Here is a 14145-nt window from a genome sequence, read left to right as displayed (position 1 = left end):
TTCTCTGCCGTCCCTCTTCATAATCTACTCCTGGAAGCAGGTTCTTTGCCGCATCTTCAAATTTGTTGAAACATTTATCTGCCTCTGATCGAATATCGGCTATTAAACCCCCCATTGTATCATACTGGGATACTGTAAGACCAATGTCAGCGTCGGCAGCTTGCAGTGCCACTGAAGATCGTGAGAAGTGTTGCAGTATTTAGGCCCAAAACACTGTTAAAAAATCTGTCTCCAGTTTGTGCAAACTGGTAATTAATCCACGAGATTCACATCTGGCTGCTGCCTTCTGCATGGGATCATTTTTAAAAGTCTCCAGAGCCTCTAAAATTTCCGCATAACTATGCAACAAGGCATTGCAAGCATCATTTCGTCGTGACCATCTCGTGATCGAAAGACTCTTCATCACATTTTCACCATCTAATGCTTTTAGCAAGATATCTGGTGTGATTCATAAAAATTGCACAGGCAAATCCTAGTCCTCCATACTTAGCGAAACAGATAGCCTAATTAAAAGAAGCGCTAAGCAGCACATATTGTTGAAAACCAATCAAGCGTGAAGTACTCTAGGGGCGGTAACTTGCCATACATGACTTGCCGCACTGTTTATAAATGTGTGTGGTGTCGTCGTCGTCGTCGTCTGAGCTTCTGGGGCCGAGGGTCTATCCTTTTACCACCCCAGATTCACGATGTTCCTGGACTACACTGGAAGGCTGCTAGAGAGCAGCCAGTCTTTAGCTTCATCATCCATGACGCGCAGACCTTCCACTCCGTTAGGTGGCTTGAAGATGGTACAGTCATTGATGATGTGGTCTGCGGTCTGTTCCTCGGCACCACATTCACAGGAGGAGGAAGAGGCCATTCCCCATTGGTGCATGGTTGAGCGGAAATCCCGACGCCCGTACGGAGACGGTTGAGGCGCACCCATGCCTGTCTCTTTAGTGTCAGGCCGATGGGGCGTATGTCGGCGTCGGGGATGAATGAATGGAGTCTGGTGGTGCTTGGCCTCCATTCAGAATTCCATTTATGGTCCGCCCAAGCAGCCGCAGAGATGTCTTGTTCATCAGCTTCGTTGATCAGAAGCCGAGCGGCTGGCACGAATGGGTGTCTTGACTTCAGTCGGCGGGGGTGCCCATTTGGGAAGGCAAAGATCTTGTGGTGGAGAAGATGGTTAGGCTCCAGTGCCCGTCGACCGAGGGACAGAGTGGCTTCTTCGCGACGAAGCTCAGCAGGTTGGATGCCAGCGAGAATGGGGAGATTGTCCAATGGTGTGGGACGCAGGCATCCGGTCACTGTGCGCAGGGCGCTGTTTATGGCAGTGTCGATGTTGTGGCAGTGAGCACTGCTGCACCAGACAGGTGCACAGTACTCTGCAGAAAAGTAGACAAGGGCTAAGGCTGCTATACGCAAAGTGTCAGCCCTCGCCCCCCAGCTAGAGCTGCCAGGCGCTTCAGTAATGCAGCGCGGGATGTCAGTTTCTTGCGCAGTGACACCAAATGGTGGCGGTATGTGAGCGATCTGTCCAGTGTCACCCCAAGATACCTTGGCTCGGGGCAGAAGGACAGAGGTTTTCCGTTGTTGTGGACATGTAGCTCACGATCAGCTTCCCGATTGTGTAGGTGGAAAGCTGCTGCCACAGTTTTGGTTTCGCTGAGTTTCAGTCGCCAGTTCTGGAGATAAGCTGAGATGGTTTTCATGTCCTGGCTCAAGGTGTCTTCTAGATTTTCCCCAAGTCTTTGTGGAGTGGAGAATTGCGAGATCGTCCGCATAAGCGTATTTTGCGGAGACCGTGGTTGGCAGGTCGTGGGTGTAGATGTTGAAAAGAAGTGGAGCCAGGACCGATCCCTGTGGGACGCCGTTTTTCAGGCGTCTCAGTCTGCTTCGCCATGGATTGCCGGTGGTGAGGGTGAAGCTTCGATTCCTGACAAGTTCCATAATCATATGGACCATATGTCGGTCAGGAAGCAGGCGAAGCAGCTTGTAAGTAAGGCCGCGATGCCATACAGTATCGTAGGCAGCTGTGAGATCTAGAGACAGCGCCGGCCTTCTTTTTTGCCTCAAAGCAGTCCTCGATGTCTTGGGTCAACAGAGTGACCTGATCTACAGTGGATTTTCCGCGCCGAAACCCAGCTTGCTCTTTTGGAAGGAGCGGGTCGATGATTGGGTTGACGCGGGCATAGATCAGCCTTTCGAGGATTTTGAAAGGAACGCAGAGGAGGGATATCGGACGATAACTCCTTGGGTCCTCTGGTGGCTTGTGAGGCTTAGGGATCGCAACTACTAAAGCTCTTCTCCAGATTTTTGGAGTTGTGAGGTGGTGCAGGCAGGAAGAGAGGAATCTACGTAACTAGGACTTGAGGGCAGGGCCAGCATGGAGCACAAGCTCAGGGCAGATCTTATCCGGCCCTGGAGACTTGTGTGGTTTCACTAGGCGGAGGGCGGTGGCAAATTCCTCTGGAGTGAAATCTCCAGAGATTGTTTCTTCTTGTGGTGTTACCACTCGCCACAGGGCAGACACTTCCTTGGCGACAGGACGGGATGTCTCGCGGTCCTTTGTCTTGTAGACCTCGTTCTGCACTAGCTGGGAAGCGATGGCATTTGCAGAAACGGGGCACTGGCGAGGGGAGTTTGCTGAGCGCCCAGTGAGGTTGTTGATGATGCTCCATGCTTTGCGGCTTGAGTGTGAGAAGTCAATGGTTTGGACGGCTTCATTCCATCGCTCAAGCTTCTTTGCGTCCAGCCGATAAAGTAGTCTGGTGGCGGCGGTGTTAGAAGCAGTACCCGGGGTGGCGTTTAGGTAGGAGCGATAGAGAGCTTCATACTCAGAGTCCCAGCATGGTGTATGGATGGTTCGATGGCCACGTGGTATTGTGGCCTTTGCAGCAATTACTATAGCATTGCAGAAGTCCTGGTATGCCTAGTCTGCGTTGCATGTTTCAGGTGGTGGTAACTTTGCAGTAGACTCATTGATCAAAAGGCTGTATTGATTCCAATCGGCTTTTTTGAAGTTCCATCGCTTCACCGGTGAACTTGGGACAGGAGCCACAAGTTTTGGGACGATGATGAGAGACGGCCGGTGTTGGGACCGCGGGAACTTCTCAAGCACACGTCTGTCTGGAAGAGAGCTGTCGACACTCGCGAAGGCCAAGTCAGGGTTTGTCCCTGTTCCCCAGCGGCCGGAGTGGAAACTGGCTGGTTCCTTTGGGTTGAATAGGAAGGCAAGATGGTTTGTAGAGGCCCAGTCAGCTAGCATTCTCCGTCGCTGCTTGTGTTGTTGTAGTCCCAGTCGATGTACTGGCAGTTGAAGTCGCCAGCGTAGAGACTGGGGGAGGGGAACATTGGAAGGGATGGTGGCAACATTCGCGAGGGTGGGGGCTTGTAGATGTTGACGATGTTGTAGTCTGAGATACAAATGCACACCCACCCAATCTCGGCATCAGTTGGAGATTGGTCGACAAAGGTCCACTTCAGGCTCTCATGCACAAACGTGGCAATGCCGTGCTTCCTGCTTAAGGTAGACCCGGCTAGCGTGTAGTTGGGAATAGCTAGCCTATCTGCAGAAGTGCAGTGGGTCTCCTGGAGGAGGATGACGAGTGCCCTGTTGGTATTGGCAAGCTGCTCCACAACTTTGGTCTTGCTTGTTGTGTAGCCTTCTATGTTGAGCTGCAGAATGGTGGGGTGTCTGAGCTTATCAATTGCCCCTTGCAGCTGTGCCGTCCGGGGGGAGGCTCTTTTTTGACAAATTTCGTTTCTCATCTGGTTGAAAGCAGATGTTACTCACAGGATGGGGCACGAGGAGCCATTTGTCGTCCATCCTAATGTGGTGTGATTTGTCGTCCATCCCTGTGTGGTGTGATAACATATTCATTAATTGCTATGTATCTGAATATATCTGTTGTGAATTATTATATTCACGTACAGTATTATCAATATAAAATATTCGTATATTTTGCCGCCCCCAATAACTTGCCGCCCTTGGCAACTGCCTACTCTGCCTCTTGGTAAATCTGGCCCTGGCTCTACTCTCCTTATAGAAACTTTGTACCACGAAGAAGCGCAATCTTCGTGCACCGACAACACCACAACAATTACAGCAACATATGATTTATTGATTAGTCCTGCCAGCACTTCACTTATGCCTTAAACTTAAACATTTCAATAGCCTACTGATCAACTGGTAAAATAAGTTCAAAAACTGCTGAGCTTATGCTAATCTAGCACTTCCAGAAAAATCGATCAAAAATCACAAAGTAAACAATCATGATTATCATATCACGCTGACATACAATCATACATGCTACATAACTTCTTACACCTGTATGGAGTCCTTGCATAATTTACTGTAGTAAATGATACAATTTTGAAGAATGTTTTATAAAGGATTTATAGAACTCTCTGTGGACCAACAGAAATTCCTGGTGGACCACTAGTTGGACCACTGGAGCACGTTGAGAATCACTGGTCTAGAAGCTCTAGATTTTTTGCAAATTTTGATTTTTTTCCATTTTTTAAGTAAAAACTGAATATTTTTCTAAAAAATTATATTTTAATGAATAGGAAAAAAACATCTTTTACGACTGAAATAACTGCTTAACTGTTTTGTCTGTAGCTTAGATCTATACTTACTGATAGAAATGCACCGAAATATTTGAAAAAACATCACAAAATCATTCGAAAAGCATCGTAAACAAAATTTCAAAAACTATATAGGCTATTTACAGTACGGTACACAACAAACGAATCATTTTCACAACTACAATAGTAACCATAGCACTGCATGCAGACCTATTGCAATTACAAGCATAAATAAGCTCCTTTAAAAGTTTGATGTTGTGAGAAATGTTCACTAGCTGAAAATAGAAAGCAAAATCTACACTAAATGCTGGGCAAAAATTGGCGTTTGAGGCTCTTGCGTTTGTAAGCTTTTTGGGGGCAGTCTCGTTTAATGCTCCAGCAGTAATCTACCATCATATGTCTATTCCATCGGCCTTGGTAACGTTCTTCTACTTTCGTAAGATCCTGGTGGAACCGCTCTCCTTGTTCGTCACTGACAGCTCCAAGGTTTTCTGAAAATTTGTCCAGATGACTGAATAAGAAATGAACTTTAATGCTCATTTTGCATCCTAAGTCGTGGAAAGCAAAGAGCATTTTGCTCACAAGAACCTCGTGATTGTGAGCCTTTTTGTTTCCAAGAACGTTTTTAGTGACATCCACAAAGGACAACCATGCTGCTCTCTCTTTGGTTTTCATGTTATTGGTGAACTGTTGGTCTCGCACAAGGCTTCGAATTTGTGGTCCATTGAAGACACCAGCTAATCTTTTCGTATGAAATGGAGGGAAATGTGTGAACAATATATTGGAAGCAGTCGCTATCAGGGCAGCTTTCACAAACTGTTTCATCAACCCTAATTTGATGTGAAGAGAGGGGAGAACAATTTTGTCTCTACTTACAATCGGATCGTTTAACATGTTTCAAGTGTTTCACGTATGGGCCAATCCTTTTGGGTCCAATGCTTGTCATTAGCTCTGCTGTCCCACATGCAAAGACAACATGGAAACTTTGCGTATCCTTTTTGCTGACCAAGTAAGAAACCAACCATCTTCAGGTCAACACATAATATCCAATTGTGCTGATGATATTTCAGCAAGTCAATGACTAGCTTAATATCATCATATGATTCTTTTAAGACAGTTGAATGACCAACTGGAACTCCTCCATGTGCATTACCATTGCGCAAAAGAACACACTTCAGGCTTCGTCTGAAACTGTCTATAAATAAGCGTCATTCACTTGAATTATATGAAGAAACTCCTAGTTGGACGAGAAGACCTGGAATATCATTACAGTAAATTAACTGCTTTTCTTCTGAAAAAAAAGACATAAACATTTCATCTCGTTTCCTGAAAAACGAAACCTTTGTGGAACGGTCCAATACGTGTTTTTCACTAAGCCTTGATGATAAAAGCTCAGCAGCTTGCTTGGATAAGTCCAAGTCTCGTACCAAGTCATTTAGTTCTACCATAGGCATACGAAGCCGAGCAACGTGATCAAGTTTAACATCTTCAAGTTTATTACATTTACATAAACATAAAACTACGCAACAAATTAAATATCTGTAGAGGACGCGGTAGTTTAGCTCGCGCGCTCATATACAGCCGTCCGTGCTGACTGCGACACTCCTGGGCGGAACCGAAATCAGAACTGGCGAGGAATGACCAGGACACGATAGTCTTCACTGTCTTATCTATCGACTGGCTTGACGAACAGAATTTGACCACGAGATAGAATTCTTTAAGACTGCATTGTTTATTAACTTGGCTGCTTGTTTCAGAAGAACAGAAATCCAAACATAACAAAACGAGAACACCAAACTATTAACAATCCCACTACGAAAATACTAGCATGCTGGCGTACTTGATTACAAGCTCATAACAAAAAGAACTTCAACTTTGGGTAAAGGAAACGGCGTCTACGACTACATCTTCCAGAGAACAGAATTCTGCATATTACATTTCACCATTTTACGTTCTAGAAGCCGCAGAAATCAAACAACCAACTTGATTGCAAAAAGGAATAATAGCGAGTCTGAGTTGAATAATCTTCGAATCGTCTCGAATAGTATAGTATAGTGAAGGATCATAGTTGCAGTTTCTTAAAAGGAACTCTAGTTTAAATTGGAGAGGCGCATCCACAGGCACTGCCAATTCTACATGCGATCATCTAACGTAATACAACGGTGGAATCACTAGTCGATGAAATGCAGTGGTAATGCGATTCAGGCACAATGCAAAGATTGATTACAAGACTGCATTCCGAAAGTACGCGGTATTTGTTGATTGGAAAGGAAGATTCTGGAATACTACATGACGTCACGGTGACGCGCGTTGCGTCAGAGAAAATTAGCTCTCGGGCGCCACATATCGAACGTTTTCGACATCACAAGGTGTCCTCTTCAGGAATAATATACATATAACTTAACTACATCTGAAAAAAATACAATGGTTAACTAAATCTATAAACAAAAAAAGACAAAAACCGCACAGTAGGCTACTTCTGACTAACTCAAACTCAACGATAGGCTCCACGAGAATCAAAGGTAACTGCATCAAAAGATGTTAAACAGATCACATGATATATTAGAAAGGCTAGGTGCGAAAAAACTAATTTTAAAATACAGAGAGCAAGAAAGACGAGCCGCAAGCAAACAATTGTCTGTTCAAAAGTGGATTGTGACGTTTTAAGTACAAGGCTTCCAAGATCTTAGTTTGATACTCAGACCTGCCTCTGGACATGATCTCAAATTGCTTGATAGAAACGTTATTTTGGCATTCTGTACATGAGAAAATGTGATCTTTAATTGCGCTTTTCTGTACAGAATTCAAATTCAGGTGTTCCCCAGCTCTAGTCGATAAATGTCTTGTTGACATACCGGTGTATGTCAGGCTTGCATCACGCAAACAACTGAATTTATAAACGACATTAGAACATAGAGCAAAGGGCGTAGGCGACTTCAGCTGGAAATATCTGCCTACTTTGAACGTTCTATACACAGGGTAAATGTCACGATCAAATTTCTTTTTGACAATTTTAGCTAGATTTTTTGAAAATCTTACCGAATCTTTTACCAAGAATGGTACATCAAAAAAGTTGCTAAAATCGTCTTCTTCGGGTTTATCTTTCGGTTTCGTATCCATTTGGATATACCTACGCCTACGCCCTTTGCTCTATGTTCTAATGTTGTTAGAATCGCCATTGGCGGAATTATAAACAACTTGAGATATGCAGATGACACTACCCTTTTGGCAAAGAACGCACAAGATCTTGAAGACTTAATCATCAAAGTGAAAAAGGAAAGTGAAAGGGCTGGATTGAAACTCAACATCAAAAAAACAAAAATTATAACAACTGGTAAAGCAGATAACATAAATATCAAGATCGATAATCAAGAAATTGAAACAGTAAAGGAATTCATATTTCTAGGTTCAAAAATAAGCTGGGACTCTAATAAGTAATAACTCACCAGCGATAAGGAGAAGAATAGCACTAGGAAGAAATGCATTTGTTGGAATGAATAGCATTTGGAAGAGCAAGGATGTAAAATTAGAAACAAAAAAGAAGCTGATCAAAACTACTATATTCGTAATTGCAACTTACGGATGCGAAACATGGACAATGAACAAAGCAGACAGAAGAAAGATTGACGCATTTGAATTGTAGTGTTGGAGAAGGCTACTGCGTTTTCCTTGGACAGCCAAAGTAACAAATGAGAAATTTCTCGAACAACTTAAACCTGGCATATCCCTAGAAGCTAGAATCGTCTGGCAGAAACTTTCATATTTTGGCCACATAATGAGAAGCAAATCAATGGAAAAAGACATCATGCTTGGTTTGGTCAGCGGAGGAATAGGAAGGGGGCGCCCAAAAATAAGATTGCTTGACACAATCGTAAATGACAGTGGAATAGGAGTGCATGAATTGAAGGAGGCTGCGTGGGATTGATAGATGTGGAGAAAGATGACATATAGAGTGACCGAGAGTCGTAAACGACTGAACGGATGAGGAAGACCGGTATTAGCCGACTACATTAAAATAATGAAATATTTTTTACAATTTTTTCTGATGACGTTATGCGGCATCTGAAAAGTAAAAAAATGATAATGATGAATAATTTTACAAAACCGTGGTTCATAAACGCTTCACAAAAAATTGTTGCGAAAACTTTCCTGTTAGAAGTAAAACGTTTGTAAAAAAAAAACTGTCTGTCTAGATATTTATATTGTCCATTATGCTGTTATCAAGTTACAAATTACCTTTGCTGTCTATCTTTGTGGCTGCCGGCCAGATTGGAGCAGCATACAAATTACGCGTTTATGGCATGCGCATCGCGTTATGGTTCCCGCAAATTCCACACAAGTTTTTTTTTATTTTTTTCGTGATATCTTTTCTGTCTTTGACTTGATGTCACTAAACACCACAATTCGCATCGCTTTTTCGACTCAGTCTTTATTGAAAATATTTTTTATACTGCATCATTTTAAGTAGTGTCCTCCCCTGAACTGTTGCACAAACTGTACAGAATCAGATTGTCTTTGTATCTTACAGCCTTTGAGAAAACATTGTTGTATGTGTATAAATAAATTCATGCTAAAGTCGAGTAAATTCTGCTTTCGGGATGTCTGTCATTGTTTGCAATATTTTCTGTTGATGAGTTTAAGCAACATTTTTAAAGATAAATGAAGATGTCGGAATTGTTCATCACTTAAATTTAGTTTTGTCAACATTGTTTGTTCATTCTTTGATCCATTATTCTGTCTTACTTTTGATCAATCGGATAGTTTATAAATGGTGGGTCTTTACAATAGCCGGCCTATTGTACATTGGCCCATCGTCTTCAGATATTGAATCAATAATAAAGAAAGATGATTTGCTGTTTGTCTTACGTGACGCCTGGCATTATCATTTTTATTTTGCGCCCATTGCAATACCATACATTTCACGGCCAAAAAAAATGCAGAACATAACAACAAGTAGGGTAGATAAAACAGGGAAGGGACATGTAGTCTTTGTAGTCATTAAGTCAGCTGCTCCGTGCAAGTGGAACCTTTCTCATGATCTCATTGTTTGTCTTTGCAAAATCGCCATTTCTGAAGTTTCTTTCAAAAACCTATTCTCAACTGAAAGTTTTGTCAAAACAAGAATTTCCATAGAATGATTCTCAAAAACTAGGTTTTTTATATCATTACCCAAAGGTAAAATTTCTTATTGCAACGTTTTTATTCGTCAATAGATATTTGTTTGTTGAAACAACTGTTTTGGATAGTTTGCAGCCTACATACTATTTTTATCGTGGATTACTGTTCTTCGTAGATCTGATAACGCAAAAAAACATTTGCTATTATTGCTTAGAATTAAGATTCGTGTGTTTACTGGATTTTATATTGGAGCACAAGAAATAATGCGCTTTGTGTTCTTGAGTCAAACCAAACAACGAAAGACTAAACGATGCGCCCTCTCTGCTTGAGCATATTGATGCACAAATCAATTATGAGCTTTGGCTTGTAAATGTAAGCGCAATGTAATCCATTTCACGCTTTGCTGGAAGTTAGCTAGAAGCAGCAAAAATTCACCAAACTCTTAAATTTACAAGAAAACTACACAAATTTTAGTATTAAATTTTATATCATGAGATCTGTATTGCAAATTTGAGAAAAGTTTAGAAAAACCAACTACATGGCGTTACTGTGCTTCTAGTAATCAAAGGAAATATGATAAAAGGGAAGATCTGAACCCCCTTTGAGAAGCAAATTGTTAATTTTCAAAAAAAAAAGTGTTTTACTAGTGTTTGGTGTCTAACTAGGCTACCACAAGATGTTAAAAATGGTAACCAGCTTTATTTTCCGACGTTTTATCAGTCAGAACGACTGACTTTATCAAGGAAGCTGAAACAAGTAAAAATCCACCTATTCAGTAGCAAAATGGCACAACACAGGGACATATTGAGATAATGAAATGGGATAATTTGCGAGGCTCATGTCGTGAGTTAAATAATTCAAATCTGCTTCGTTAAATAGCGAAGGCCTCAATACCACATTGGGATGAATGAAATCATCAATAGAAGTTGGCATGTGTTCCTCTTGTGATGTTTTTGATTGACCAAAATCATAATCTCTAACATCAGGGAGCTTGGTAAACACTGGTTTAGAAATTTCACTGCAATAAGCTACAGGTTTTGTAGCAGAATCGAGATGTGGATAACCAAGAGGTGCTTTGTAGGGAAATAAAATTTTGTAACTGACTAAATAAGATCGTTATGAAAGCTTTGGCGATAACATATTGTCACAATTGTTTCTATCTCTTACAATTAAAGGGAATTTGGAAACAAATTAAATTGAAATTGAAAGAATTTGAATAGAGAGTGAACTAAGTGTACGTTTCGCGTTGGCAGCGTGGCTTAACAGTTTATGGGTTAGGAAAGTAGTTATTTCTATGGCGTGAGTTCGATTTTCACCCCTGCCATTACTCTTTTTTATTCTGTAATTACCAAACAAACTTCAAAGCAAAAGCCACTCTCTGGCTGAGTGCTAGAAGGATCACAATAATGGATTCATAGGGAAAATTGTCGTATGTTCAAGTGTTTACCAGTCACACCTCATCCACTGCTGCGACCTACAGATTACAAATACGCAACCGGTTAAGACCTAAAATGGAATTATGTCACTTGTCAATATATTTTTCTAGCACAATTAAGTAATTTTCTAATCAGTTAGGCTACAAAAAAATGATACAATCACAGATTGAAATTGCGTAATCTGCATGACATAGCTTTTGAAAAAAGAAATGTAAAGGTGCAAAGAAACTGGTGTGGTCGAGAAAAAATAATTTTATCTTTGGATTTAGCGCCTTTAAATTACTTCAAAACAGTTTTCAAAGTGTTATTCTAGCAACAGACCAAATCTAACTTTCGCTCTCCTCTCTTCATCTGTTGAGATTCACAGTTTCAAACTGAAACTGGTTCCATTCTATCGACATGTAGTTGGTGGAATGATGATGTTCGCCCTTCGTTTCCGAAGATGGAATAATTCATACACAAAACACTTCTGACCTTGAATACCTCTATTAAAGGTTCAAACTCTCAAGGTTAAGTTGCTAATATGTTGTCTCAGCTTCAATGGATGCTCTCTTAGTTTAAAGTTAGATAAATCTTCAACCAGCTTAAAACACCTACGGCAGGGTTGCAATTTGGTTCTATGTTTATTCCCCTACCAGAAAATGTGCTTCGACTTGGCTTGTATAAAACTCGAATAACTTGTATCTTTCAGGAACAGGCACCATAAACGTGGTAAAAACAGATGGGAGTCACCGAAGAACTTTAATTTCTGAAAACATCAAGTTACCTCGAGGACTAGTTTTAAATCCCATTTCTGGTCTGATGTGGTGGACAGACTGGGGTAAACATACTATAGAGTGTGCGGCTATGGATGGTTCAGAACGAAAAATCGTCATTAACAAGACTTTAAACTGGGTCAATGGGTTAGCTGCTGATTTTGTTGGTGAGTCTTAATTTTATGTGAAATAAATTTTTCATTTAAAAAATCTATTTCCAAAAGCATGTTAAGATGAACTTTATATAATTGATGATGAGTATGTGCCTGATCTGATACAGACGTTGGCAATCATGCTCTTCCAAACTTCTCTGTCATTTGCCATTCGTATAAGATCGTTCGTTTTAACTGTTGTGTTTGTGGCCCATTGATTCAAGCTGTTTAAATAAGTTAATCTTTGTCGACCTCTGCTTCTTTTTCCCTGTATCATCCCCAATAGTGCTAATTTTTCCAAATCTCCATGTCTGTGAATATGGCCTACAAATTGCATCTGACGCCTTCTAACTGTTGTTATTAATCTCCTTTCTGCATTTGCCAATTTCATAACTTCGTCATTACTCTTCTTTTCAGTCCAAGATATCCTCAACATCCTTCTGAGAAACCACATCTCAGCAGCCTCTAGTCTTTTCTTTATATCTTTACTTATTGTCCAGCATTCACATCCGTAGGTTAGAATTGATTCTACATATGCTTTTAAAACTTTAATTTTGGTCTTTATTGTCATGTTGCGATTCCTGAAGACTCTGCTCATTTTACTGAAAGTATCCTTTGCTATGACGATTCTCTTTTTAATTTCAGTGTCACTTTTGCCATCGGAAGTTAAAATGTATCCAAGATATTTAAATTTATCAACTTGTTTCACTGTAATTATATAATTATATTTGTTTTAACGAATTTTTCTGTTTCATTCAAATTGCATGAATTTGTCGATTTACAAAACTATAAAATTAATTTTACTTAGTCAAATTTATCTAATGATTCTCATCTCACAATCATAACGTTATTAATCAAAGAATTGTTTGTAATAACAGTAGGTCATCTCTAAAAATAAAGGTTTATGTATGAACCATCTACTTTATGACGCAGAGAACAAGCTGTACTGGTGTGATGCCAAAAGAGATGTGATTGAAACGTCTTTCTTGGATGGTACCAATAGAGAAATACTTGTCAGGCAGAAAAGTCCAGCTCATGTGTTTGGTCTTACTCTTACAAACGGTAATATTGCTACTTTTTTTCAGGAATTTAGGCTGGTTCACAAGCAAATCACTGACTACACTAGCGAAAAAAAAAAAGAACTCTGGTGCCGAAGATATTTCAACTGTTTTTAGCTAATTTGTGATCGCTGATTTCGAAAATGCAGTCAGTTTTTGTCTATCAGGTCTAGTTTGCTAGTTACGGTGATTCCACTGCATGAGTGCACTTAGGCTATGCACAATTGCTCATGTGAAATCTATTCACGAGTCAAATATATTGCCAAAAGACATAAATCAATTTCAGCAAGCCAACAAAGAACTTAAAAACGTACACACAAACATAGGAATAACAGGTATGGTAGCTTCTTATTCTTCACCTTGCTTAAGTGTCTGCCATAAACTTGCGCTTAGAGATCTACAAAAGTGAACTGCAAAAGCATCATCGCTTTTAATAGACCAGCAATATAATTAGCTAGCATGATAGCATCCCATCTCCCTTGATATCTGACTTCCATCTCACTAATGTCTTGATGAAATCGCTTTCCTTGCTCGTCACTCAAATCGCCAAGATTATCACGAAAGTAGTCTTGAGGATTGTGCAGAAAATGAAGTTTGATGCTCATGGTAACATCAATATCTTGGAGTCTTCTGAGTAAGTTAGAGAGACGTTAGGCTACAAAACGCTATGAGCCGGTAGTTTACTTGAATGATAAGTTCCTAAGTGAATTGGCAATGCATCTCTCGATAGTTCCTTCAAACAGATCCCGCACTTCACTCGTTGTTTGCTAAACCTTAACCGTTTCTCGGTAAGACCGACCGAAGTTTTGCCATCCGTGTTGGCGGAGAATTCTTTCGTTTGTTGGTCATATAAGGATACCGACTAACTGAAACTATCCTACCTGTAGTCGGGAAGAGCTATGCTGTTCTTACAACTTGCATATTACCTTGTGCCCAGTCCATGCCCAGTGACTTCCTACTGTTCTTCTGGAAGCAAACTCATGTCTATAGTGGCCTTTCTCATCTATATTTCTGATTGTGAGCATCTAGTTGGAAACTCGGCTGTTTTCTAGAT

General features: G+C 40.7%; 1 protein-coding gene across 1 annotated transcript in view; it reads left to right on the top strand.

Annotated features, from left to right (window-relative positions):
- LOC145788465 (low-density lipoprotein receptor-related protein 5-like) overlaps positions 1-14145 on the top strand; it is a 111875-nt gene that overhangs the window by 74344 nt on the left and 23386 nt on the right. The window contains exons 11-12 of the mRNA XM_082600230.1: positions 11818-12048; positions 12967-13095. Of these exons, the coding sequence (XP_082456356.1) occupies positions 11818-12048; positions 12967-13095 (360 nt within the window). The remainder of the gene's footprint in view (positions 1-11817; positions 12049-12966; positions 13096-14145) is intronic.

The sequence above is a fragment of the Aplidium turbinatum genome, chromosome 2 (genome assembly GCF_918807975.1).
Source record: "Aplidium turbinatum chromosome 2, kaAplTurb1.1, whole genome shotgun sequence".
NCBI lineage: Eukaryota > Metazoa > Chordata > Ascidiacea > Aplousobranchia > Polyclinidae > Aplidium > Aplidium turbinatum.
This window is presented reverse-complemented; position numbering and strand designations above follow the sequence as displayed.